The sequence below is a fragment of the Platalea leucorodia genome (assembly GCF_965183815.1).
Source record: "Platalea leucorodia genome assembly, chromosome: Z".
In the NCBI taxonomy this organism is placed as follows: Eukaryota; Metazoa; Chordata; class Aves; order Pelecaniformes; family Threskiornithidae; genus Platalea; species Platalea leucorodia.
In genome coordinates, this window is record NC_138858.1 from 3,615,224 (window position 1) to 3,639,872 (window position 24,649).

Consider the following 24,649-nt stretch of genomic DNA (forward strand, 5'->3'; position numbering starts at 1 on the left):
TTAGGGAAATGGCTGCTTTCTGGCTGCCTGCAGCTGTTCAGTGGGAGCTGTGGCCAGGCACACGGGCTAGGTACAGCCCAGAGTGTGGGCAGCGGGGCGAGGGAGGGGATCCTGCCCCTCTGCTCCGCTCTGGGGAGACCCCCCTGGAGCCCTGCGTCCAGCTCGGGGGTCCTCAGCATGGGAAGGACATGGCCCTGTTGGAGCGGGGCCAGGGGAGGCCACAGCAATGATCCGAGGGCTGGGACACCTCTGCTGTGAGGACAGGCTGAGAGCTGGGGGGGTTCAGCCTGGAGAGGAGAAGGCTGCGGGGAGACCTGATTGCGGCCTTTCAGTGCTTGAAGGGGGCTTAGAAGAAAGATGGGGACAGACTTTTTAGCAGGGCCTGTGGCTATAGGACAAGCGTCGATGGTTTTAAACTGAAAGAGGGGAGATTCAGACTGGATATAAGGAAGAAATTTTATACGATGAGGGTGGTGAGACACGGGCACAGGTTGCCCAGAGAGGTGGGAGATGCCCCATCCCTGGAAACATTCAAGGCCAGGTTGGACGGGGCTCTGAGCATCCTGATCTGGTTCAAGATGTCCCTGCTCATGGCAGGGGGTTGGACTGGATGGGCTTTGAAGGTCCCTTCCCACCCAAACCATTCTATGAAACAGCCGCTCCCAGGTGGGCAGCGGCACCATCTCCCTGTGCTGCCGCAGACCTCCTGGGATGCAAGCGCTCATTGGGGTGCAAAGCTGTGGTCCCCAAACCAAACCTTGGTGAGCTGCAGCACATCACTCGCCTGTGCCTCACCCTGGTGTCTCACCTGGACCACGCAGCTCCCTGGGCATCTCCTGGGAGAGAGCGGGGTCCCTCTGAGGGTGCCTCACCCACACGGCGATGGGTGTTGAGGAGAAGGGAGAGGAATTGCCCTCTGGAAGGATTTATTTCCTCTCAGAGTCCCTGAAAAGAGCCTAGATGACATTAGACCAGAAATCGAACTTTCTTCTGGCCAAAGTTAGATAAGGTGAACACCACCTTAAAAATGGCTCAGCCAGGTAAGTACTAATAGTGGCATTAATTATTTCAATCAATGTCAAACGAATCTGTGAGTTAATTGAGTTTTTCCTATCCCCTCTAGAGAATAGAGACGAAATGCCTTGGAAGATGCTGGAACAGAAATACACACTGCCCTCAGGGGTGCATTTAATGGCATGGGATTTCTGTACGTTACAACATTCCTTTAAAACCATGTCATCTAATGACAGACTTTCTTCTCTTTGTTCGGGAGGAGGGAGAGAGAAATTAGCTTTGTTATACGATTTCCTCCCTCTTAGGTATTTCTCGTTTTAGTTTTCAGATAGATGCACACTGTATACATGTTAAGTGTAAATAAAAATATGTTCTGCTTTGTGGTACCTGCCTTTTGAGAGTCTTGGAGGAGTAACTGTGCATCTCCGGACTGCAAGGAGTTCATCAGCCTCGGGGTAATAACTCAGCGAGGAGCCTGTTAGTAAGTAAGGTTACAGCCTGGTAAACCGAGGCAGGGGGTTGGCCGTAATAAAAAAGGGTCTTGTGGGACAGGGATTAAACCAGCAATTCTGTAGAATATATGAAAAATCTCTATGAATATATGAAAAATCTCGATGAAACTTACAGAACGACATACTTTCAAACTTAATTTTTTTTTTTTTTCTGTTTACCTGCTCCCGCCATGCCAGGGCTGTCAATATTCCCTATGAAATGCTGTGACACTTCCACCCCAGAGGCATCCACCAGTCCCACCAGCGGCAGCAGGGCTGCACCAGTGAGCAAAGCCTCACGCCCCACGCACACCCATGGCGGCTCTTTTCTCCCGGGGCTGCAACTGGTGCTATGCGAGAGCCTTGGGGGGACGCTGTCAGCAAAAATTTTGTACGCAGGGAGGTAGCACTTAAAATAGTTCAGATGTATCGAAAACACATCCTTGCTTCTCAGACCCTGAGTAGTCTTGTGTTCACGGTAAGTCAGAGCAATTAAGAGGGCTTTCTGGCTTTACTTAATCTAATTTACTACATTTTTCTGTAATGAATACATTGCAAAATAGTTTAACTAGTCCAAACTAAATGAACCTTCCCGTCAGTGCCAATTTAGCTTACTTGCTGGCCTGCAGACTGACACGCTCACCAGTGTGAGACGGAGGAAGATGATGCACTTAGACTCACCATAAGACTCACCAGAGGTATCAGGATGACATCTCATGACGTTTCTAGCTTCAACCGAGAAGCTGAGATCTCGCTGTCCCTTCTTTCTGCCTCAATTCAAATTTTTCACTGAATTTATGGGTTCAGTTGTTGGAGCAGAACATGCAAAGCTGGAGTTTGCAAGCATAAATGGACAGCTGTATACTTGCTTGCCATGTATATGGGTCAAATCTGTAATCAGTCCATTGTAACCGGTCCAATCAATTAAGCACATGTTGGAATTAATGCTGCAATCTAACAAAATCTACCTCCCTAAGCAGGACCTTGCAAGGGGCTAAGTGCTGATGGGGAAGTCCTGAGAGCTCTCAACTCCCATTGACACCCTTCCAAGGTGAGGTTGCTCCTTGTAGGAGTCAGTATGGTCTTGAGAAACCTGAGCTGCAGACTACCTAGCACATCACCATAAACAAAGAGAGTAATAATAATAATAATAATAATAATAATAATAATAATAATACTTAGCACATGAGGACAATAGCTGTTGGGGCTGTGAATGGGATGGTTCTTGGAAACCTCTCTTTATGGTGCTGGTGATATCACCCAGTCTGGCAGGAGGTCTGCAGCTCGGATTTCTGAAGGCCTTTAGGAGGTGGTAATTGTCTCACTTTTGCTTTAAACACAGTGTTAATTACGTTTTTAAACAAGGGCTATAAACTCATCCTTTAATTCTTTGTAAAGTGCTCTGCTGTGTCTCTATGATTTGGGAGGGTGAGCGGTAGAAGGCTCTGGGGGAGGTCACAGTTAAATACCATCACTAGGGCTATCAAATGAAAAAAAATCCCTTTTAATTTTGCTCATTGTAGTTGATACACTTTAATCTCAAAGCAGTATCTGTCTTTGAACTTGAAGGCACAGTTAGCATAGGATCTATTACAGTGCACTTAACCCTCTTTGCTTCAGATCAGTTTTTTTCTCTATTCCATAGGTGGTGTTGGGTGGTTCAACTTTGTATCATTAAATTATGCCAGCAAACCCCCCCAAAAAATCATGAAATTAAAAAAAAAAAAAAAGTGCCTGTAATATCCTTTGGGTAGTTCAGATCAAAAGTTACTTTTAAGTCTTTGAAAAAACAAATATTAATACATTTGGGGAATGGTGGGCCATGTTCTGCAGTCCCTGGAAGACCCATCCAGCAGCCCACAGGCATCGCAGCCAGTATGGCTGCTTTTACTTTCTCACAGAATATGTAATTTTTCCTCTTAAATGAGGAGAACAAGTCTGGGCCTCCTTTGGATTAATCATTGCTATCAGATGGCATGCCTTCTTCCCTGCAGATGAAATGCATGTGCAGGTTTGGGTAACGTCCTTTTGAAAATCCAATCTTTAAATTACACTTTACTGTTAATACTTTTTTTCCTTCAGTTTATGCAATTTGGATTATGAAATCAGGGTAGTCAGTTCTTGTCCAATCCTATATTTCTTGTTTCCCTGAAACTCCCTTATTTCAGATTCAAAGGAAATTTCTCATCCTGGAGGTAGTTACTATCAGATGGGGTCCCAATTTCATTTCAGTGCCACTCTCCGGTTCTGAAGCAATCTCCATCACTGGGATATTTTAGAGAAAAAAAAATTCAATTCTGAGCAGGCTGTTTTCCCTGGAAGTGTGCCAGGTGGAAGACTGTCATGAAAGCATTTCTGTTGCGTTTAGTATTTGTAAAAAGCTATTAAAAATCCCAACCCTACATTTAGACAAATGAAGAATTTTCAATTATCTGTTTTAATACCCAGGCTCTACTAATTCATAAATTATCAGGTGCGAAGGGCGATTCCTCCTGTCTAGACTACCCACCTGAGTAACTCAGACCAGAAAGATTCCCTGCATCCGTACAGGTTTAAACCAGCTGGAGCTCATCTTCTGAATACCACCAAAACCTCACTTCAAATTTATTATTGACAGAGCATCCACCACAACCAGTGGTTAATTACTCTACCTGGATCATTACTGGTGAAAAATGATGCTTCGTTTCTCACTTGTATTCTCCTAGCAGAACATCTAGGTTTTGGCTCATCCTGTATCTTTGAGAGACTCAAGAGACCCTTATCAAAACCTTTTTTTTCCCCATGCAGGTACTTTGTGACCAAGTCATTGTGGACTCCTGGATAAAAGACATTACTTGTCTGCAATTTTCCTGATTTTGGAGCATCTTTAAATTATCTGCATGCATCTTCTCAGTTTCCTCTTAAGCACATCATAGAGGTGTATCATACAGAGCCCAAAACGTTGTCACGCAGAGATCTAATTCTCTCATAGAGATGGAATATAAAGAAGCATCCAAGAATTTGTTATTTAAAATGAGAATTTGTCTTGGATTTGAGGACAAGAAATCTAAAAGGTGTTCTCTAAAGCAGACTTGCACAATGTAACTGCAATACTCTACACTTAAAATGTCAGGACTTTATAGAGGGCTTGCATCGCAGATGTCTGATCATTGAATTATTTTTTTTATATCAAGTCAGTATGAGGAACACCGATCCCAAACAACCCATCATAAACATGGGAATTTTCTTTTTACAAGAGGCTGAGGCCAGTCTCTTCCTGGACAAAATTCCCAGTAGCATCAGTGGGAAATGTCCCTGGAAAAGGCCATGAAAAGCATAGGCTGGTATCTCACCACATGGCTAATGTTTGAGGGAAGAGAAACCAGCTCCACAATGCATCTGGCCAGGCCACTGCAATAAATACAGAAAGACACATAAATGATGTTAAGGTTACGACCTATCCCATTAAAAAGGAAGGAACTCCAAAATTACACCCCTACCTGCCAGCAATAGGAAATACAGAAGCTGGTGATTTTCCTCTTGCTTTGCCTGCTACTCTCCCAACCCCCTTTACAACCATTTCCTTCGGCCAAAAAGGGTTTTGGTAGTTTTGTTTGATTTTAATGAAGGAATTAGGGGTTCCTCTCACTGGTAAACTGGTCTGCAGTGGCTCCTGGCAGTCCCCGCTTTCTGGGTAAGCAGCTGATGCTGAAGAAGGGCACATCCCTGCATCGTGGCTGCCATCTGAGCGACCCAAACTCAGGATCTGATAAATCCCCCTAAAGCTCGATACCTCCAGCCAGGAGTCAGGGATGAGCTTGATAACGTTAGGACTGAAATGCTGCTTTTAAGTGGTGGACACCCCACCCTTCCAGAGCCCTCCTGGGCATAGGTGGTGCAATGTCACATATGCCATATATTCCGCATTCAGGGGGCAGCAGAGCCAGACGTGGGATGTACCCTGAGGTCTACAGGCAAATCAGGACCGCTGGTTGAAACCAGAAAGTAGCTGTCTCCATCTCCACTCTGAACTCCAGAGGTTTCAGGAGAAGGAATAGTAGGGTAACAGATGCCCCTATTTCCCCTGTCAGCCCCAGCTCTTTACAAATACCCCATTATCTGGTCCAGGGCTTGCCATAGGTTAACTACAGATACAGCTAACTATAGCTAACTACAAATACAACATTGCAGTTCATGCATCTGGCAAATATACTTACTTGAAGAGGATTTTGATTTACACCACTGAAACTAAAATGCTGAAAGGGGGATACCAGCTATATTGTCCACATGCGCTTACCTTTAAAATGTTCCAGCAAAGCTGCTATGCTGTTTCCTTATAGAAAAAAAGTCCCTTTTTGAGAGCTTACACACCAAACCAAGTCTGAAAACATATATTTACTGTTTCGGACATCAGAAACACAGAAGTACAGGTACAATAGACATGAAGGAAGAGTTACACATAAGGCGGTGCATTAAGGTTGTATATTTTATGTTAATATTGAGGCTCCCACTCTGCAGGATCCTAAGGCGCTCCACACAGTACACACAGATCCCCGAGGCATTGGGGCTGGACTGACGGAGGACGAAGCCGCTCTCTTCCTCGGCATAGTATGTAGCAAAAGGGATTTGCAGGCTTTCCTTTATCTGCAAAGTCAAATATTCCACCTGCCTCCGACCTTCCCTTTTACACCTCCCCTTCAACAGACCCACGTCTCCTCTGTCTGGCCGGTGGCTCCCGAACGGTGTCACGTCCTGCTGCGCTGCAGTCCCCAGCTCCCGGGTCATCCCCTCCCAGACTGCCTGACCTAAATCCTTCTTCTCACCTCCCAGTCATAAATCCCACCGGCGACATTCGGCAGGAGCTGGGCTGAACCTCGGCCCCCACTGGTGACACGGCAATGCCGTCATGGGTTATCTGGAGGACGGCGGTGTGACGTCAGCAAAGATGTAGGTTTGACGTGGATTAATGGACACTGTATGGCTGTGAGAGACCGCCGGGGATGCCACGAAGGGCAGGCACCGCTCCTCCTGCCCACCTCGGCTTGCATCGCAGCTGTGGGACCCTCTTGTGCAGCAGCACTTGCCTTCTGACGCCGGCCCACGTTCGTTCTTCCCTTCCCCGCAGCACGCTGGGTCCGGCCTGACCCCTGCACCACGTGTATTCCTCTTCGAGGGACATCATTATACCAGCATCTTATGTTCAAAACAGCAAATTAGGGAGAGATTATACCAATTTAATATCTATTTTTATATATATCCTTTCCTTTATGTTGCCATGAGGGAGTCCAGGTAAGGAGACTGCCTTGTGTTTAACCCATCTCTAGACAGAAAACCTAAGCAATACAACATTTGTGTGGTCGAACCATAAAGCTAACAAAATTTCAGCCAGGAAAGCACATACGTAAAGTCAGGCATGTGTGAGTGCTTTGATGAGTTTTGTTTCCCACGACTGAATGAGTCTCCCGAGCCAGTGCCGGCGCCTGCCATAGCTACTGATGGGCCACTCGATTTGGATGGATCAATTCCCAGGGCTTGAGAAAGGAGGGCTTTTCCTTGTGCCTGATAAGCACAGGTGAGGGTCCATATCATCAGGCTTTTTTTTTTTTTCTCATTTATTCTACCCCCTTGCAGTGACTCTCCTCCTAACAGATGCAACCTTGGAGTGGCTGATAGCATCCAAGAGCACCAGCACTGAAATGACGATTTTTAGCTTGCTGTGCTGCGTGAGAAGAGCGGGGGGCATGAGGTCCGTGCCTCCCTGTGACCTGCTGCTCAGCACATAGCCAGGTTGCTTGGACAAGAATTTTTCTTTGCAGGCCTGAGGTCTCGTAGCTTGAATTCGCTGTGTGCGATGTGAGCTGCTGGAGCGGAAGGAGCCTTCAGATACAGCCAAAATGGCATCGTAACCCAGACTTTGAACATTGCTTGAGAGCTCTGCTCCGAAAATAATGCGTAAAAATAGAAGCAGGGCCACAAGCTTAGCTATTCCTAATGCGCACAAAAGGATGGGAGAGTGCCAGGAGCCTGCCAGCGCTGCCTCTGCCCTGCCCTCAGCCTGGTTTGTTCTCTCCTACCTCCCCTGAATGGCTTTTCACTGCTGTTAAAAAAGAGAGACATACCCCCAAAAGAGCAAAGTGTGTTTGTTATTGACCCTGCCTCGAAAGTGTATGAAGAGGGATCAGCTCTGTTTGTTTGTACCCGGTAATGATGTCAGGAAAAGGTTTTTTTTTTTTTTCCCAAGTCTGGTTTTATCCCCTTTGTTGGAAGTGCCTTTGGTGAGTCTCACACCCTGGTGCTGTTAGCAAAACAATTAGGTTAACAGTGCCTTGGCTCCAACTGTCTGTCAAAGGCTGAATTGCAATGCAAATGAACTCGGCTTTAGCTCTTCAAAGACAGCTGGGTTCAGGAAAGGTCCCCAGGAACCTCCATGAGAATTCAGGTCTAGGGATGGGGAGTGTGGGCTCGGTGGGATTTTACATGCAGGATCTAATGTGTTTGGCGTGAGGGGTGCAACACATTATACAAATACATTATACAAATGCAATATATGATATAAATATTTTCAGTACTTAAAGGGGGCTTATAAGATGGAGACAGACTTTTTAGCAGGGCCTGTAGCGATAGGACAAGGGCTGATGGTTTTAAACTAAAAGAGGGGAGATTCAGACTGGATATAAGGAAGAATTTTTTTATGCTGAGGTTGGTGAAACAGTGGCACAGGTTGCCCAGAGAGGTGGGAGATGCCCCATCCTTGGAAACATTCAAGGCCAGGTTGGATGGGGCTCTGAGCAACCTGATCTGGGTGAAGATGTCCCTGCTGATGGCAGGGGGGATGGACTGGATGGGCTTGAAAGGTCCCTTCCCACCCAAACCATTCAATGATTCTATGACTCAGATTTTATTCCTTCTCATGGGTTAGCAGCACCCCGGTACATTTTGGGACAGGTTTCTGGTCCAGGCTGACACTAACCTGCCCACGAGCAGTGCCGCCCACAGCAGCACAGGCTGTGTGTATCACCCCCCTTTCAGAGCATCTCCCCCACCCAGGTACCATGCACATTTTTATCAGCTTCATCATGCTTATTTCTGTATTTTCCATATGGGCACATACATATGGTCTGTTTAAACAAGTTTGCAGGGTTAATTAGAAAGCAGCTCTTTATCAGTTATTTAATATTTAGTACTTCTGGAGTAATTTTCACCTGCAGAGATCAGAAAGACAGGCAAGCGCTGCTGGCCCAGCTGCATGGATGAGCAACCAGAGGTGTTAAAGCCCAGGCCCCTACTCAAAGGGAAAGAGATGTGCCTGAGATCATCTAGAGTACCTATGGCAGGGCCAAAAAAAATATATTATTAACTCCTGGAGCCCGTTCCTGTTCTCCATCCTTTCACAGCATACACCACGTTATGCTTTTTGTCACTCTGTTCGTGACAATAAAGTAATCGCAGTCATCAAGTCATCGGCAAGGCAAGAGGAACCGCAAAGGGAAAAAAAAAACCCTAACGACATCAATCTCGTTTATAACAGCCTGGAAAGTTTTTAAAATTTAAAAAGTATAATGCATGTATTAATAGGCATGTCCAGGGTGTCTTTCACCAGCAGATATGGGAATGAGAAGGAACTCTTTTCTTTTTTCCCTATCAATTTACCATATGCATCACAGTGGAAAAGGGATTGAGGTTCTCTGATGAAATGAGGAAATCGGCCTCAGTGGACGTGAGGTCCCTCCGGAGGCCGGCGAACAAGATGTTAAACTAAAAATGTTCTCAAATTTCCATTTTTCAGGACGCAGAGGTGACCCTTTTAGAAGCAATGGGATCTCCCGGCGAGTGCAGCAGACCCAGGCGCTGATGCTGCTCTGCTTTGGCACCCTCCTCTGTCCCCCCAGGGCCAGGCGGCTGCGCCCGGGGCGCCCTGCGGCTCACCCGACCTCCGAAACGGCCTGGGCTGCCGCATCGCCAACTGCAGAATTTGGTGGGCCACTTAATGGGCAGCTTGTACTTGCGCCCATTAATTATTTGGAGGTGAAGTGACGAGTCCAGCTCTTTCTTCAGACTTCAGTTTCCTAACAAACCTCCAATTTTTCTTCTAGATGCCAGCAAATAATGTCCTTCCCCTCCTCAATTTTTTCATACTATTTATCACAAAGCAGATTGTGAGCAGATTTTGGGCCTGGGCGAGGATAGTCTTATGAACATTTAATAAGGTTGCCCCAAAATCTAGCCCCTAAGTAATTTAGCTCCAGATTCTGCAAATACCGTGAACGGTTCCAGGCCGGTGAGGAGTCTCTCTGGCCTGCTCGTGTGAATATTTGCAAGACCGGGCTCTAAAATGATCCCTGAGCTCCTGCCTGCACCAAAGGCAGGCATCCAGGAGAGACAGTGCTGGGAATACCCTGCCTGCCCGACACCTGAGTTTTGTCCCCCTTATTTTTTATGGCTGGTGTCTTGTTCCGTTGGGTGCAATCATTTTAGAAATGGATTTGCTTAGAGCAGCCATGATTTAAGAGTCTTGGCTTCCCCTTCCAATGCGCTCACTGACTTACCGAGTGACCTGAAGCAACTTATCCGCCTGCACTTATACGAAAAGGGAGCTACTCATCCGTGGGAGTGCGTGTGGGGTGGGGACCCTCGGGGACTTCTGCGCTGCAAACCTTGGTGCGAGGAAATCCAGCCGGGCTTCCCAGCAGCCCTGCAGACCGCAGCCGGGCTGCACAAGCCGCACAGCCTCTTGGTGGCTCAGTTTCCCCATCCTCCGCAGGTTCTCGCTGGCAGAAAGCGAATGGGGGAATCTGCGGAGTACCCCGGGTGCCAGAAATTATTACCGCTAGTAGTACCCATAACAAGAATAGTCATAGCGCTACGTGCTAATCATTTCTGCTTCTCATTTTGTGAGAATTGGAGTATACTTACCCTCGATGACATACTTTCCCTTCCTTTGGCGACAGGTGCTGTAAAAGTGCAAAGTATTATTAACATTATTGCTTTTCGTGCCATGCCCTCTTTTGATGCTCAGAAGCACACAGATATATGTATTTTATTAATTTTTTTTTTTTGGGTGGCTGGAAGGGGTTTAATACTTCAATTTTTTTTTGTTGGTGGCTGGAAGGGGTTTAATACTGCAATATTTACAGCGGCTCCGCGCACCCCGGCTTTGGGGGGCTCCTGCCCCCCGGGGCTTTGCCCGTAGGGGCGATGCTGCGGTGGGGACACTGACACCCACCCGCCGCTCCGCACCCGCGCAGCCGGGGGGGGGGGGCGGACCCCAGCCTTTCCGCACCCGCGCAGCACCCCGGGGGGGTCCCCCCTTTCCCGGGGCGGGGCGGGGGGGGGGGGGGGACAGCACCCCCGGGCGCTACCGGCGCATCCCCACAGATGGGGGGGGGGGGGGGCACCCACAACCTTTCAGCAACCCGAGCCGCCGCTTGCGCAAGGCGGTCGGAGATAAATATAATATATATATATATTTTTTTTTTTTTTTTTCCCGGAGCGACACGGTGTCTAGACGCCCACGTGACGGGGCCGGGGCCGGGCCGGGCCGGGCCGCTGCGCACTGCGAGCCGCCGCCGCCGCCGCCGCCGCCGCCGGGGCGGGGGGGGAACGGGGAGAGGGAGGCGGGCGCGGCCGAGGGCGCAGCACCGCGCCGCTACCGGCTCCGCGCCCGGCCCCGCCGCCGGGGCTCCCCCCCCCGCCGCTGCGGAGGGAAAAGACGGAGGACGCTGGTGCGGGGAGGGAGCCTGGTTGCAGCGAGCGGAGGGAAGCGGGGGGGGGGGAAATAAAAGGGGGGGGGAACCAACAAGAAAGGAGGAGGAGGAGGAGGAGGAGGGGAAGGAAGGCAGGAAGAGAGGAGGAGGAAAAAAAAAAAAACCCACGGAGCCAGACGCGCCGGCAGCACGGAGAGGGTCGCCGGCGGGCTGCCCCCGCACCCATGTAAGCGGCGGGGCGCGGAGCGGGGGGCCCGGCTCCCCGGCGGCAGCAGGCTTCGGGGGAAGGAGGGGGCACAGGCTTATTTTATTTTTATTTTGTCTTTCTTTCTTTTCCTAGCAGCCGGATCAAGACTCCGTGTGTGTGTGTGTGTGTGGATTAAAACCTTTGGGAAGAAGGAGGAAAAAAAAAAGAAACCAAAAAGCCAAACCACCCCAAACCCCGCATCAAGACGACCTGGGCTTTGAAAAGGGATACAACACTCTGGACGCGCTTGTTCGTCTCTTTTGTGACAGATGCTTAAACCGATTCCGACGTCCAAATCTTAGGGTTGGTGTTTTGGGTTTTTAATTTTTTTTTTTTTTTTTAAAATAGCCTTTTTGGCTTGCTTTTTTATTTTTATCTTTCGGTTCTGCCCTGCCTCGCATCAGTCCCCTCTCCCCCCCCCGGCCCCCCCTCCCCAGCACTGGCGGGTTGATGGGAGCCGCGGCCCCCGGGAGGCCGAGGATCCCCCGCGGCTCCAGCCGCGCTCCGCAGCCGCGCAGGGCGGCGCGGCGCCGGCAGCCTCCGCCCGCCTCCCCCAGCGCGATGCGCCGCAGACTCTAGACGGCCTTTTTTATTTTTTCTTCTCTTTTTTGGGCAAAGCCAGACCGAGCAGCGACTCCCCCCCCCCCCTTTTTTTTTTCCCCTCCCCCTTTAATTTTTTTTCTTTTTTTTTTTTTTAATTTTTATTTATTTTTTTGTGTTTCCTCGCAGCGGGCAGAGGCGCGGGCCGGCGCAGCCCCCCGCGGGAGGCGGCGGGACCCGCGGCCCCAGCGCGGAGACTGGCGCATGCCACAGCCCGCCTCGGCCCCGCCGCCGCCTTCCCCCCGCCGCCCGCCGCCCGCCGCTGCCCGCCGCCGCGTCTCGGCTCCCGGCCCCTTCATGCGCGGCGGACGACATGCCCGTTTTGTAGCCGGGGGCCTCTCCTCTCGTCCCGCATGTTCAGGACCAAACGCTCGGTGCTCGTTCGGCGGCTTTGGAGGAGCCGTGCGCCCGGCGGCGAGGAGGAGGAGGAGGCGGCGGCGGCTGAACCCGGCGCGGCGGCGGCGGCCGAGGCCCGGGCGCATGTCTGCGGCGGGGGGCGCGGGTGCTGCCCGGGCAAGGCGGGCCGCGGCGGCCGGGCGCCCGCGGGCGCGGAGGCGGAACTGAAGGCGCTGACCCACGCCGTGCTGAAGCGGCTGAAGGAACGGCAGCTGGAGGGGTTGCTGCACGCCGTGGAGTCCCGCGGCGGGGCGCGGACCCCCTGCCTGCTGCTGCCCGCCAAGGCCGACTCCCGGCTGGGCCAGCACTGGTACCCGCTGCCGGTGCTGCTCTGCAAGGTGTTCCGCTGGCCCGACCTCCGCCACTGCTCCGAAGTGAAGCGGTTATGTTGCTGTGAATCCTACGGCAAGGCTCACCCCGAGCTCGTCTGCTGCAACCCGCACCACCTCAGCCGGCTCTGCGAGCTAGGTAAGGCGGCGGGGGGGACACGGGCAGGGGGCGGCGGGGATGGGGATGCAGGGGATGCAGCCCCGCTCGGCTCCCTCCCCACCCAACCATTTTTTTCCATAGGGGAAACCCTCCCCCCCCCCCCCCCAACAACAGCAACAAAACTTCGCAGGGCCGTGTTTTCTATATTTTTTTAAATTTTGAGGAGGGGGCGAGGACCACCCCCCACCCCCCCCGGGGCGGCGCTGCCTCCCCGCCGTCCCCGCTCGGTGCCGGGGGATTAGGGGCCGCCTGGCGCGGTCGGTCGGCCCCGGCGCTGCCGCGGCTCCGGCGAGCCAAGGAGGCCCCGATCAGACAGCCCGAGCGGCAGATAGCAGGGAGACTGGCGCCAGACGGCCCCTTTTGTTTATCTGACAGCTAAATATCAAGGCAATCACCGCCTCGCTGCCCTGCCTCCAACCCCCAGAGCTAAGACAAACAGTTTTGCTAAAAGAATGCCACTGTTATCATAAGTTCCTATCTTCCCCCCCCCCCCCCCTTTTTTTTTTTTCTTTCTCATGGCTCTGCCTTTATTTTCTCTGTACTTTTTTAATTCCAGAGTCTCCCCCTCCACCCTACTCCAGATATCCAATGGATTTTCTCAAACCAACTGGTAAGTGGACTTTTTCAATACAGACTACAGATAAAAAAGGGAAAACAGCCCCTTTCTCAGGGGATACGTCTCCTGCCTTTGTCATGCCATGATGCATTTCGCTTTTGGGCTGCATTTCGCTTTTGGGCTGCTTGCGTGCTTCTGCACCTTCTGATACCCCTGGAAGAATTAGCATATAATTTCTCTAAGACACCCTCTGCACAAAGCAGGGCTTTAAAACTCTGGCAGGAAACTTCAGGAGGGATTGCAATGCAGCAGAAGGCCTTTGCTGCTCAAGTCACTCGGAAAGCCAAGAAAACCATGGGCTCCACTTGTAAACGGCAGTGGTGCTGCTTGCTCCTGCGCCCCTGGGTGAATTTGTGGGGATTTAGGTTGGGATCCAGCCCAGCTCGGGCTAGCATCTCCTTGATGGCTGGGAATCCCAATGAGACCTGACAAATGGAGGTGGTGGAAATCTTTCTGTGTTTTAAGGGAGCCTAATCCCACCTCGTCAGGTTGAAAAAATTAGGGAAAGGGGGTTGAAAAGTTACTTGTTTGTCATTTCCATTTTTTTATAGCATTGCTCTGCATGCCTGTTGCTTGTAATTGAATGTCAGGGTGCCAGGGGAGAAGCCCATTTGAGGCTGGCACCAGCTCTTTTGCGGTTGTCTGCATAAACTCTTGGTTGGCAGCGAGCTCGCCGGGTGTGAGATAAATTGGGCTGGAAGGAGGAGGAGAGGTGGGGAGAGTCGGAAACGGGGGCTTGCTCGGGGAGGAGCAGCTCCCGGCTCCCCGAGGATCCGCGGATCTGGAATGTTGGCTGGAGCACGGTGGTCTCTGTGGTCGTGCCCCTCGCTCGCAGCAGGCGCAGGGAGGGAAAGATAGGTGTATTTTTGAAGACCGGTGTCAGCTCTTTTTTTAATTTTTTTTTTTTTTTTTTTTTGCCAAAAGAGCAGTTTCTGTAAAATTGCTGCTCTTCAGTTTCTCGGGACTAGAAGAAACCCCAAACTTGAGGTTGCTTTGGACGCACGGGGTACCGTTGTGGGGTCCCATCCTGCTCACTACTCCCTCGCAGGCTGGGCTGTTGTTTTTCCTCTCTAAGAAACACTAATAACGCTTTTTGTGCCTTGTGGAAATAAGCAAAGATGTTTAACAAACAATTGGGTGGCAAAGCATGGAATATTTTGCCTCAGCGTGAAAAAACAGGAGATAAAGGCTCATGAATGAAAGAGCGATATCGGGAGTAGGCTCAGCATCCCGAGCACGTGCTGGGATGCAGAAGGGTTGTCTCGTAATAGACTCTGAGGGTCTGCCGGGTTGCAAAGTTTTGTGGGTTTGGGTGAGATCAGCATCATTTTGACTGCGTCCCTGCTGGGGAATGCTCCCCCCAGAATTTATATTTCTGCCTTTATTGCCTGTGTTTCTACCTGACGATGATCCTGGCATGGGATGCAAAGGGGTTCAGAGCTGCATGAGAGAAGGGTTAAAACTTGCCTTCGGTTTCCTGTAAAGATGTTAGGATAAATCTATTAGCGGGGTTTAAACATCCAATCTGCCTCTGCCAGGACCTCATTTTCAGTTAGCCGAGTGATATATTTATTCATTAGCAAGTGTTGACATAAGGTAGCAAAATGTGTGTAAACAGAAAAGCCGCAGAACATGAATGTGCCATTTCGAAAGGAAAAGTTATTCCTATCGGCCAATAGGAAGTGATTAACACTGCCCATCGGAAACGCAGAAACAACTGGGTTACTCACCAAAAAGTCCTCCTTTTTTTTCCTTTTTAAAAGAAAAATCCATTTGGCAGCTGAACTCTTGACTAACGGGGCTGCGACAGGCACAAGCGGAGCCTGGAAGTCTGTTGCCGCAGGTGGGTTTTGCAAGCTCAGGGTTTTTCGGCGTTTCCTCTGCAGAGGGACCGAGGGTTTCCCGTCCCAGCATCAGTGCCATCTCCTGAGGCGTTTTCCCAGCCGTATCTTGAGGGTTGCTCGCCATGGGCTGGCTAGATGGAAGAGGGACAGTAGATGACGATGGGAAGGTGTGAAGCCTTTTACCTGGCTGATGCACGTGAGCCATCTTCTCCTGTGGGACTTTGGGTGGGAACGGTCCCTCCATTTAGACGTGGGCAACTGCATCTGCCAGTGGAGCTGGGAACATGCATCCAGCAGGAAACCTCTGATTTTCCATCAAGTGTGATAGTGGTAATAAAAACATTGAAGTATTTACTGCTATCTCTTGCAAGTGCTTCATACGGACAGACAGACAGGAATGCCTGGACCGGCACGGGCTCTGGCAGTGGTCACCAGTGCCCATGATCACAGAATCACAGAATAGTTCGGGTGGGAAGGGACCTTCAAAGCCCATCCAGTCCAACCCCCCTGCCATGAGCAGGGACATCTTCAACCAGGTCAGGTTGCTCAGAGCCCCATCCAGCCTGGCCTTGAATGTTTCCAGGGATGGGGCATCTACCACCTCTCTGGGCAACCTGTGCCAGTGCCTCACCACCCTCAGCGTAAAACATTTCTTCCTTATAGCTAGTCTGAATCCACCCTCTTTCAGTTTAAAACCATTATGATGGGGATTAAATTTTTTTTTTGGAGGTGATGGAGGCTGAGACAGGCTGTGTTGCTGGCTGGAGGAAAGCAGGGACGGACAGGGAGCTGGGGGTCTGCTGCAGGCAGTGAAATGCCACGTCAGGCTGTGTGTTGATAGAATGGATCTGGTATTGGTGCACTCGCCGTAGAGCGGAATGATCTGCCCTTGACAGCCGGGTTACCTGTGGGAGAGCTGGAAGTCCAGGCTGGTTTGCTCGTTCATCAAGGAGAGGACTTTGCCTCTTCCTTAGAAGGGATGGTTGCAGGGATGGACAACAGTGGCTTGCGTGGGGCCGGGCTCGCCCTGCAATCCTGGAGGCACGTGGGAGCTCAGCATCCCAGATATCCCTGCAGGAGCTGCCGCTTGAGGCTGTGTCGGAAGCAAGATGGATAGCGGTGCCCCCAAATAATTCAAGCAGATGTTCTGACCCATCATTAAGTGAGACAAGGGGCTGCAAGTGGCTGTGTCTGTCGTGCTCCTGGGTGGCTGGTTGTGGTGGTGCTGGAGCATGGGTGTGCAGGAAGCCCACTGAGATGTGGCTGCAGAGCCAAATGCCCTCCTGTGGCATCGACTTCCAGGGGAGTTGGAGGTTTGGCAGCATCCAGGAGCTATTTGGCACCTTGCAAGGTTGGGCTGGTGGCCACCAGGAATAATTGTATGTCTCTGCGATGGTTTTATATTGTGGGAAGACAGTTTTGGGAGGAGATTCACATGCAGTTGGCTTGATCCTGCCTCTGATCCTGTGACCTCTCTGGTGCTGAAAATAAAACAAGGCCGAGTACCCCCTACTAGTGAGAGGCCTTGGCAGATCTGTGAGTGATGGGAAGAGTGCAAGGATGAAACCAGCAACGTGTAGGGCAGAGAGCCCAGGAGGGTCCCACTTTTGGGCTTATACCACACCTGACTGTCATGCTTGGTCTAGATTCAAGGTGCATCAGCTCTGTGTCCTCTAAAGAGACTTCAGAGGGTAATTAATTGATGAAGGGAGCTGGCCGTTGGACACTGGAGGGGAGCCGACAGCTCTAAAGAAGTCAGGAAAGCACACTTGGGCTTTCCTTTGATGGATAGTGTGGATCAGGGAATGGTCCAGCTGTTAAGGGAGGCTCTGAATCTGTCCAGCGTCAGTGCAGAAATGCCAAATGGCAAACAGATTCGGAGTTAAACTGGAGCAGCGCTGCTGTAACGCCAGCATCACCCCATGGCTAGGCTTATGCATTTTAAGTTGGGATCGGATTTTTTCTTGCCATCCTGTCAAGTGTGCTAACAGCGGACCTGGTCACGTATGATCCCTAGAGTAAGACAGGAGGGAAAGGGTAAATTATGTCCTTTATCCCACAGGGACTCATCAGGGAGCTGTAGCTGGGGGCAGATGGAGCCCAGCATGGGGCAGGGTGGTCCAGCTTATGTTCCGAAAGCATCTGTAGCCCAAGCAGTTGAAGCCATCTCAGGGAAAGGGCATGGGGAATCTTCTGTCTGGGTTAGAAAGGGTTAAAAAAAGAAAAAGCCTATTTCTTTAAGGCATAGAAAGCACGACAAGGCATTTAGAGAGTGTATCGTATACAGTATTTCACAAGTAAGTCCATTTCCTGTCTCCCCTATTGTTTTTGGTTTGATTAAGTATATCCTGTTAAACTGTATATTCCTGTTAGGGCTTCTACTTCACTCTGATAAAATGAGGTTATGCAGGCAGGAATTTCTTTTTCACTGGGATTTCAGGGTTGAAATCTGGAAAAATGACTTTATCAGGAGGGAGAAAATTATCTCGGCTCTCCTGGTGGCGGCCCTTGCTTTGAGATACAGCCGTGAGCAAAATGATGACATTAGGGAGCCCAAATTTGATGAAACCCAACGTCCCTGAGAACATGCTGAGGACCAGGAGGTTGTGTGAACTTCACAGATCTTCTCGGGCTCAAGCGTCCTTGAGCTTGTCTCCCCCATGGTAGTGACTGAAAAGCTGGAGTTTCCCTGTGGGACCAGGGGATCGGTGTTGGCTCCTGGCCATTGTCACCTGGAGGAGCAGGCTTGGGATGGAATGGTCCAAATCCTGAGCTGGAACACCTCCATGCATCAGGGGAAACCTCTAACGGGGTGGCCGATCTTACCCTGCCCTTGCCCTTCGGCGGCGTACAGAGGAGTAGATCCAGTTGCCCGCCGGTCCCAGGAGGTGACAGTGGGGTGTAAGATCTGCCAGCAGCTGGCAGTGACAAAAATTGAGCGGGGGAACGCAAAGATAGACCGTTTGCCACAAAAGGGCGGTGATGAGACATTTCCCTTTTGGTTCCCATTTCGGTGAGTTACAGGTGTTGACTAAATTGGGTGCGTAAAGCCACGATTTAAGCATTTTGGGAGCTCGCTTGCATCAGAACGACGACAACCTTGATGTCATTACCCGGTGACTTGGCCAGAGAGGTGGCAGCCAGTCTGTAATTTCTGCTAGTCTGTAATCAGCGTTGGCTGGTGATGAAGCGCAGCGCGCAGCCTTGATTGAGGCGGCGAGTTAGGGTGGATGCTTCTTGATGAACTACCGTCTCTGCACGGACAATTAGTAATCGCTTCCTGCTAAATGCTTTGGAATGTGTGTTCTGCTTGCGGCGATGCTGGGAGCCTGCAAAGAACCGCCTATATACTTATTTTTTTTTTTTTTCTTTTCCTCTGCTCCAGCAGATTGTCCAGACTCTGTGCCTTCCTCCACTGAAACAGGGGGAACTAATTGTCTAGCCCCTGGGGGGCTTTCAGGTAAGACATCTCTTGTTGCCCTTGATTTTGGCCGCGGGTTGCGTTGACCGAGGGTCCTGATGGAAGGGGAAGTGATGCTGGGGAGTTTTGGGGATGTGAGTTGTTGAGAAAGGCGTGCTCGAAGGGGGAATTAGGTTTCGTTTCAGTAGCAGCCGCGTACCTCTCATGTAGATGATGTGTTGAAATCCCAGGCGAGGTTCTTCATTCCCGAAAGCCCGTATTTCCTTTGAATTCCAGCTTTACGCTCCATTAATTTTTGGAGCGAGGCAGGAAGAGGCATGTTGGGGAAGGCGAAGTGATGTCGGCCACCCGTGCATTCGGATGCATGTGATTATGGGAGCAGGTGCGGTTGTGCCTTGCAGAAGGATTCGGCGTCAAGCTCTCCTTGACTTGGTGGTGGCGGCATCTCTTGTCTCTGGGACGAGAGCCGTGCTTGGGCTTTGCTCCTGGTAGGGTAACCAACATCCCACATCTCATGAGTGAGGCTTGTGGTGCCTGGGGAGGGAAGGTGACCCTTTTTTTTGCAGAAGACGTTGCAGAGGGAGTTGGACTCGATGGTGCTGATGGTCCCTTCCAACTCGAGATATTCTGTAATTTCCCTCGTTTTCCCATTTGCCATCTTCAGCCTCCAGGTGCTGTTATGGGATGGAGGTTCGGAAGGTGGTTTCCCTATCCATTTTGGGCTTTTCATAAAATCCTAGAATGGTTTGGGTTGGAAGGGACCTTTAAAGGTCATCTAGTCTAACTCCCAACACCTTTTCCAAGGTGTGATGTCTCCAGCACCATGATCATCTCCAACCCCGGACCAGCCAACTCTGTGGCTGGGCTCTGTCTCTACCAGGATTAAAGTGTCTGAAACCATGTACCTGCATGTACTTGCTGATGTTTGAAGGTGCTTTCCTTTGTGGGGATGTCTCCATGATTTATGATTTATTCATTGCCTTGAAACTGGAATTTCAGAAATAGGTCGGCGGCAGCGGCACGCGCGCGTGCATCTGCCCCTGCCTCTCTCCAGGAATTGCGTTCCGTGTGGATGTCTTTAAGTGAGCCTTGTTTGTTTTTCTTTGGGTGTAATATATACCCTGTCTGTTATTTGAGAGGGGAGCATATTGTTTGTTCAAAGGCCCTAATGAGAATTAATCAAACAGAGGGGGAGAGGGAAGAGAGAAACTTGTCGCCGCTTTTTTTTTTTAATACAGAAGACTGTTGGGTTTGTCTTTATTTTTTTGCTATAGGAGCCTATAGCTTTAGGGAAGGAAAAAAAAAAAAGACTGTAAAAAGAAAAAAGACGAGAAGCAAAACAACACAATAAGGATGTTGTTAGATCTTTTTTTTTTTTCCTTTTTCCTCCTGAAATACACCCGTTGCGGAGGGGAGGAGAGAGTTCAGTTCCACAGGATACCACATGAAATAAGCAGAGGAAGTACTCGCTTTTAAAAGGGGGCTTTCTGTAAGGTTCAGGCTATTGATAACATCTCGTCTGGCTGCTCTGCTCCCGAAGGGAAGGCGGGAGGTGGGGGCTTGGGCTGCAGGAAATAACACGGCTCGTTCCCGGTGCCTCCCGAAGGGCTGCAAGGAGGGGAGCCCCAGCTCCTTAATAGAGCCTCCTCCCCAAAAGAAAGCACATTTCCTCCTGAAAATGCATTTTTTTGCTTATTTTATTATATTTTTATTGTTTTATTAGGTTTGATTTTTTTTTTTTGTCTTCCTTATCAAAGTTTCTCCCCCCCCAACCGTGGAAACAGAACCTTTTACGATCATTAACCGCTCTTTTTTCCTCCCCAAATGTAATTGTAGCCATTTAGTTTAATGAGGAGCTGATAGGAGACTTGACTCATGAAGGGATACGGTTAGCTACCCAAGCCCTGAAACAAAGCCGAATGCCTCCACATGAAAGAGCATTTGTTTTGAATTTGCTCCTGATTTACTGGCATCTCCCTTCCGCGCGCCGAAGTGCAGCGCTGAAAATTCCCAACTGGAGAGACCCAGTTGAGAAAGGAAAATAAATGCACTTTGCAGCAATCCTCCAAAGCTCACTTTCTCCTTTTTTCTGTCTCCCCCACATATTTTAGTTAGCAGAAGGGTGTATTTGAAGAGGGCTTCAATGAGTTATTGGCAGGGTGTGTGGGGAGAGCTTCGGTTTGGTCTTATCTAAATTTGGGCAGATGGGGATCGGTAATACTGGGTGGAGAATCCAGCATCCCTCATCCCCTCCAGACCAGGGCTGTACACGCTGGATTTGTGGTTCCTTGATGAAACGATGGCTTTAAGAAAAGCAAAAAAACCCTAATTTTGGTGGATTTGGAAGCTGGAGCAGGAGGCTGAGGAAGAAGACCTCACGGGTGGATGGTGGTGGTGGGTTCCTATAGCACCATAGGCTTTGGCCACCCATGATGGGCAGTGGATGCTGGTGTAGTAGTGGTGTTCAAAGTCAGTAGACCTGCCCTAATGTCTGGAAGCTGGAAGGGCAGGATTTAGTGAGGCAGATTGCTCTTGGCACTGAGAATTTGGGAATGGGGCCAGACCGGGGTTCACAGCTACTCTGGCAGAGAAACCACATGGAGGGATTGAGAGGAGGATGGCAAGAGGAGCATTAAAAAGGGCATGGAAGCGGGTGCCCTGCAGCTCTCCATGAGGTTCCTTTGATGAGGAGGAGTCTCAGGTCTGGCCACCGCCAGGGTCGCAGTCTCCTCCTGAAGGCTGAAGGCAGTTTCATTGATGGATACCAGAGGCGCTGGAGGATGTGGGAGGGGGAGCAGCACGGCGGGGGGGATGTACGGGGAGTGTTTTCCCCTTGGGATAACTGATCTGAGCTGCTCTTTCCCTCCCTCTGCTTTCTGTTCTCCTTCCTGGCCCAGGAATGCAATATTAGGTAGTCCTTCATGCCGTGCTGGTGTCCTCTTCTCATCCCACCTCCACTGTCTCTTCCCCAGACATCCCGTTCTCCGGCTGATGCACTTGTCGCTCCCTCGAGGTGCTTGCTCTCGCTTCCATATTCTTGCCTTTATTTATTTTCTTAAATCTCTATTTTTTGGTGGTCACTCTGTGGGTAGGTCAGGACTCCTCGCTCATGGTGTCTCCCACTTAGATGGTTGTGCTCAGGTATTACCTTCGTGTCCTCGACATGGTTAAAGAAGAAAGCAAAAATAGTCCATTGGAGATAAAAATAATTTCTGTAAATAGGAGGCAGAGGGTGTTTTTCCTATATTTTGAGCTGACTTGTTCCCAGCAGATGTATTTGGTGATGACTCTTCTTTCAAACAAGCAAAGCCATGCTTGGAGGGCCTGGAGGTGGCCAGCCTGTGGTCCGGTGGCATCTGATCAGTGAGAGCTGAATTCCTGTATGACCCATGGAGGGGCTCTCCTCCGAGAGTAGAAGTGAGCTGATGGTGCTTGATGGTGTTGGTGCTGGGTTTCCATGGGATGCCCTCCACCCAGCCCTGGACATCTCTCTCTTGACCCATGTGTGGCTGGGGCTTATGGCTCTTGGCCAACGGAAGGTGGTGGTGTCCATGGTGGGTGAGAAGATGGCTCTCCTGCAGGACAGATGAATGGTGCTGGATCTGCTGGCAAAGCGAAGCTCTCTGAGAAGCCCATCACAGAAGGAAAGCAAGATGAGCTGGCTTGTGTCCTCGCCACCTCCGCTGCTTTTTTATTTATAGGGGTTATTCATAAAACACCAAACCCAAGAATTACCCAGATATCAGCCCAATCCTGTTGACTTGCTCTGACTCTGGAACCACCCCAGGGTCTCCTGGACCCAGTGGACGTTGAGTGATGGTGCTTGGTGGGTGCAGGACCAAGGCTCTGCAAGGCTTGAGGTTGGGAGACCCGCAAGGCTTTTCGGGAGCAAGCGCAGCCTCAGTTTCTCCCTCCCAGCTCCTCCGTACCAAAAAGATGGGAAAAGACCTCCGGAGGCTGCAGAAGCATCAATGTTGCTCCCTGCCCCGGCTCTCCTGGCGGTGGGACCTCGTCTGGTTTAAGGGACAGCTTGGCTGAGTGACATTTCATTCCGAAATCGCGGGCAGGCCGGGAATGTTTCACTATGCCTCTGATCCCCGCTGGTATCTGCTCGCCAGGGAAGAAGCACCTTGTCCAAATCCGGAGCTATTCGCCCCTTGAAGCGGCTCCCCATCGCTCCCCCCCGCCCCATGTAAACAGGATCCCGCACGGTTTCTCCGGCAGAGTCCTGCCTGTGTTTTCCCATTCCCCCCTCCTTCCACCTCCCTCTCGTACAGAGTTTATAACCTCCTGTGAAATGCCTTTATTTACAAATTGGCATCCTATTATAATTTGAAATTGAGACATCTTCCTGTGGAACTAGGATTGTATATTTGTCCCAGGGATAAACAATTGCTTGGGAATTTTTTTTTTTTTTAAGTCACTTATTCGTGGTTTATTTTTGAGCATACGTCCTTTTAATATTTTTTTATTTGCTTTGAGCACCACAGGGCGTTGCACCCTTTCCTTCCCAGCCTTGTTGGAGACACGACCCCCCCTCCTGCTTACCTAAAAAACACCATCCTGTCCTGGAAAGGACAAGGTTATCAGGGGTTAACGCCAAGATGACAGCATTGGAGCCTCTGGAGCAAAACAGGCTGCCTGCCAGACTAGGAGCCTCGCACATCATCTGACCGTGGCCGGCGGGGAGGAGGGAGCCGGCGCTTGGCACCGACCCCGGGGCTCTTGGCTTGGCTGCCCGCTCCGGCTCCTTTGGCCCTGTGGGGGTATTTTTTAAGGGGGATCTCGCCAAGCGGGGACCCCCCCCCAGGGACACAGCCGGGATAGCCCCTATGCTGCCATGGGGATGCTGGGGGCATCCTCCTTCCAGCTCCTGGCTCTTAGCTAATCAAAATCCCCCCAAAGCAAACAGAACCCATTTAATAATTACTTCTAAGTGCTCTAGAGCCTTTTGATCCTTTCCTAGATGTCCTTGTAGGATGGGTTTTAAAAACAAATGATGACAGAGGTGCTCCCGCCATTAAATGCCGGGTGTTTCAATCCGTCCCTGTACAGCTCCATTAAATTAATTTTTCCGGGTGCCGCTGGATTTTCCCAACAAAATGGTGCCTTGAGAGCAGTCAACAATAAAATGCAGAAGACAACCCCGCTACTGGTGAGTCCTTCATGGTGGGAACCATGGTGGGGACCACTTGGGTTGTATCCCACAACCTGGTGTTTTTTAGGGACGAATGAGGACAAAAGGGTGAATTTTGGAAGATAGGGTGCCAAGGAGGGATTCAGATGGTGCTCTGCTCCCAAAAAATGTCCCGATGAGCGCCGGCAACTTGATCGTTCGGGACATTTAAAACTCGACGGGACAAAAACACTCGTAGAGGAGCAGCCCCGGACTGGCAGGGATGCAGGCTGCATCGTTTCCATCCCCGCTGTCTGCCAGCGGGTATCACTTACACTAGAGGAACCAGTAACATTAACCACATGCATTTCCCCACCGCCAGCATGGGGGGATGCCTATTTCTAACTGCGGCGGCCAAGACCGTAAACCTCGATGCTGGGTTAAAACGGGGTACGCCCCATTTTAGGGTACACAGGGAAAAATGGGGTGTATGGACCCCCCGCCAGCCCTAACCGGGTGCTTTAGGAGGGCGATGGGCTGGGCGGCGGGTGCTGGCCGGGCCTGGCGCGGGTGGGTGCCAGCCCCACCGCCATCCCGGCCGGCTTGAATGACCCACGCTGCAGCCTGGCCGCCTGCCTACTGTCACAAAGGAGCTTCCTTTCCAGTTTATTTTCAGTGCCGAGATATTATTAACCGCTGAGGCACGGTCTCTGTTCTAACCACCCTCGCTTT

General features: G+C 50.6%; 1 protein-coding gene across 2 annotated transcripts in view; it reads left to right on the top strand.

The window, feature by feature from the left end:
- Positions 1-11,322: 11,322 nt before the first annotated feature.
- Positions 11,323-24,649, top strand: part of SMAD7 (SMAD family member 7) — a 28,056-nt gene continuing 14,729 nt past the window's right edge. Inside the window, exons 1-5 of one of the 2 annotated variants that reach the window (XM_082336592.1) lie at positions 11,323-11,414; positions 11,529-11,738; positions 12,165-12,899; positions 13,477-13,530; positions 18,769-18,840. In XM_082336592.1, the coding sequence (XP_082192718.1) occupies positions 12,389-12,899; positions 13,477-13,530; positions 18,769-18,840 (637 nt within the window). In that variant the 5' untranslated portion in view covers positions 11,323-11,414; positions 11,529-11,738; positions 12,165-12,388. Of the gene's footprint in view, positions 11,415-11,528; positions 11,739-12,164; positions 12,900-13,476; positions 13,531-18,765; positions 18,841-24,649 lie in introns of those variants that run through there. The other variant, XM_082336591.1, reaches the window with a different exon arrangement.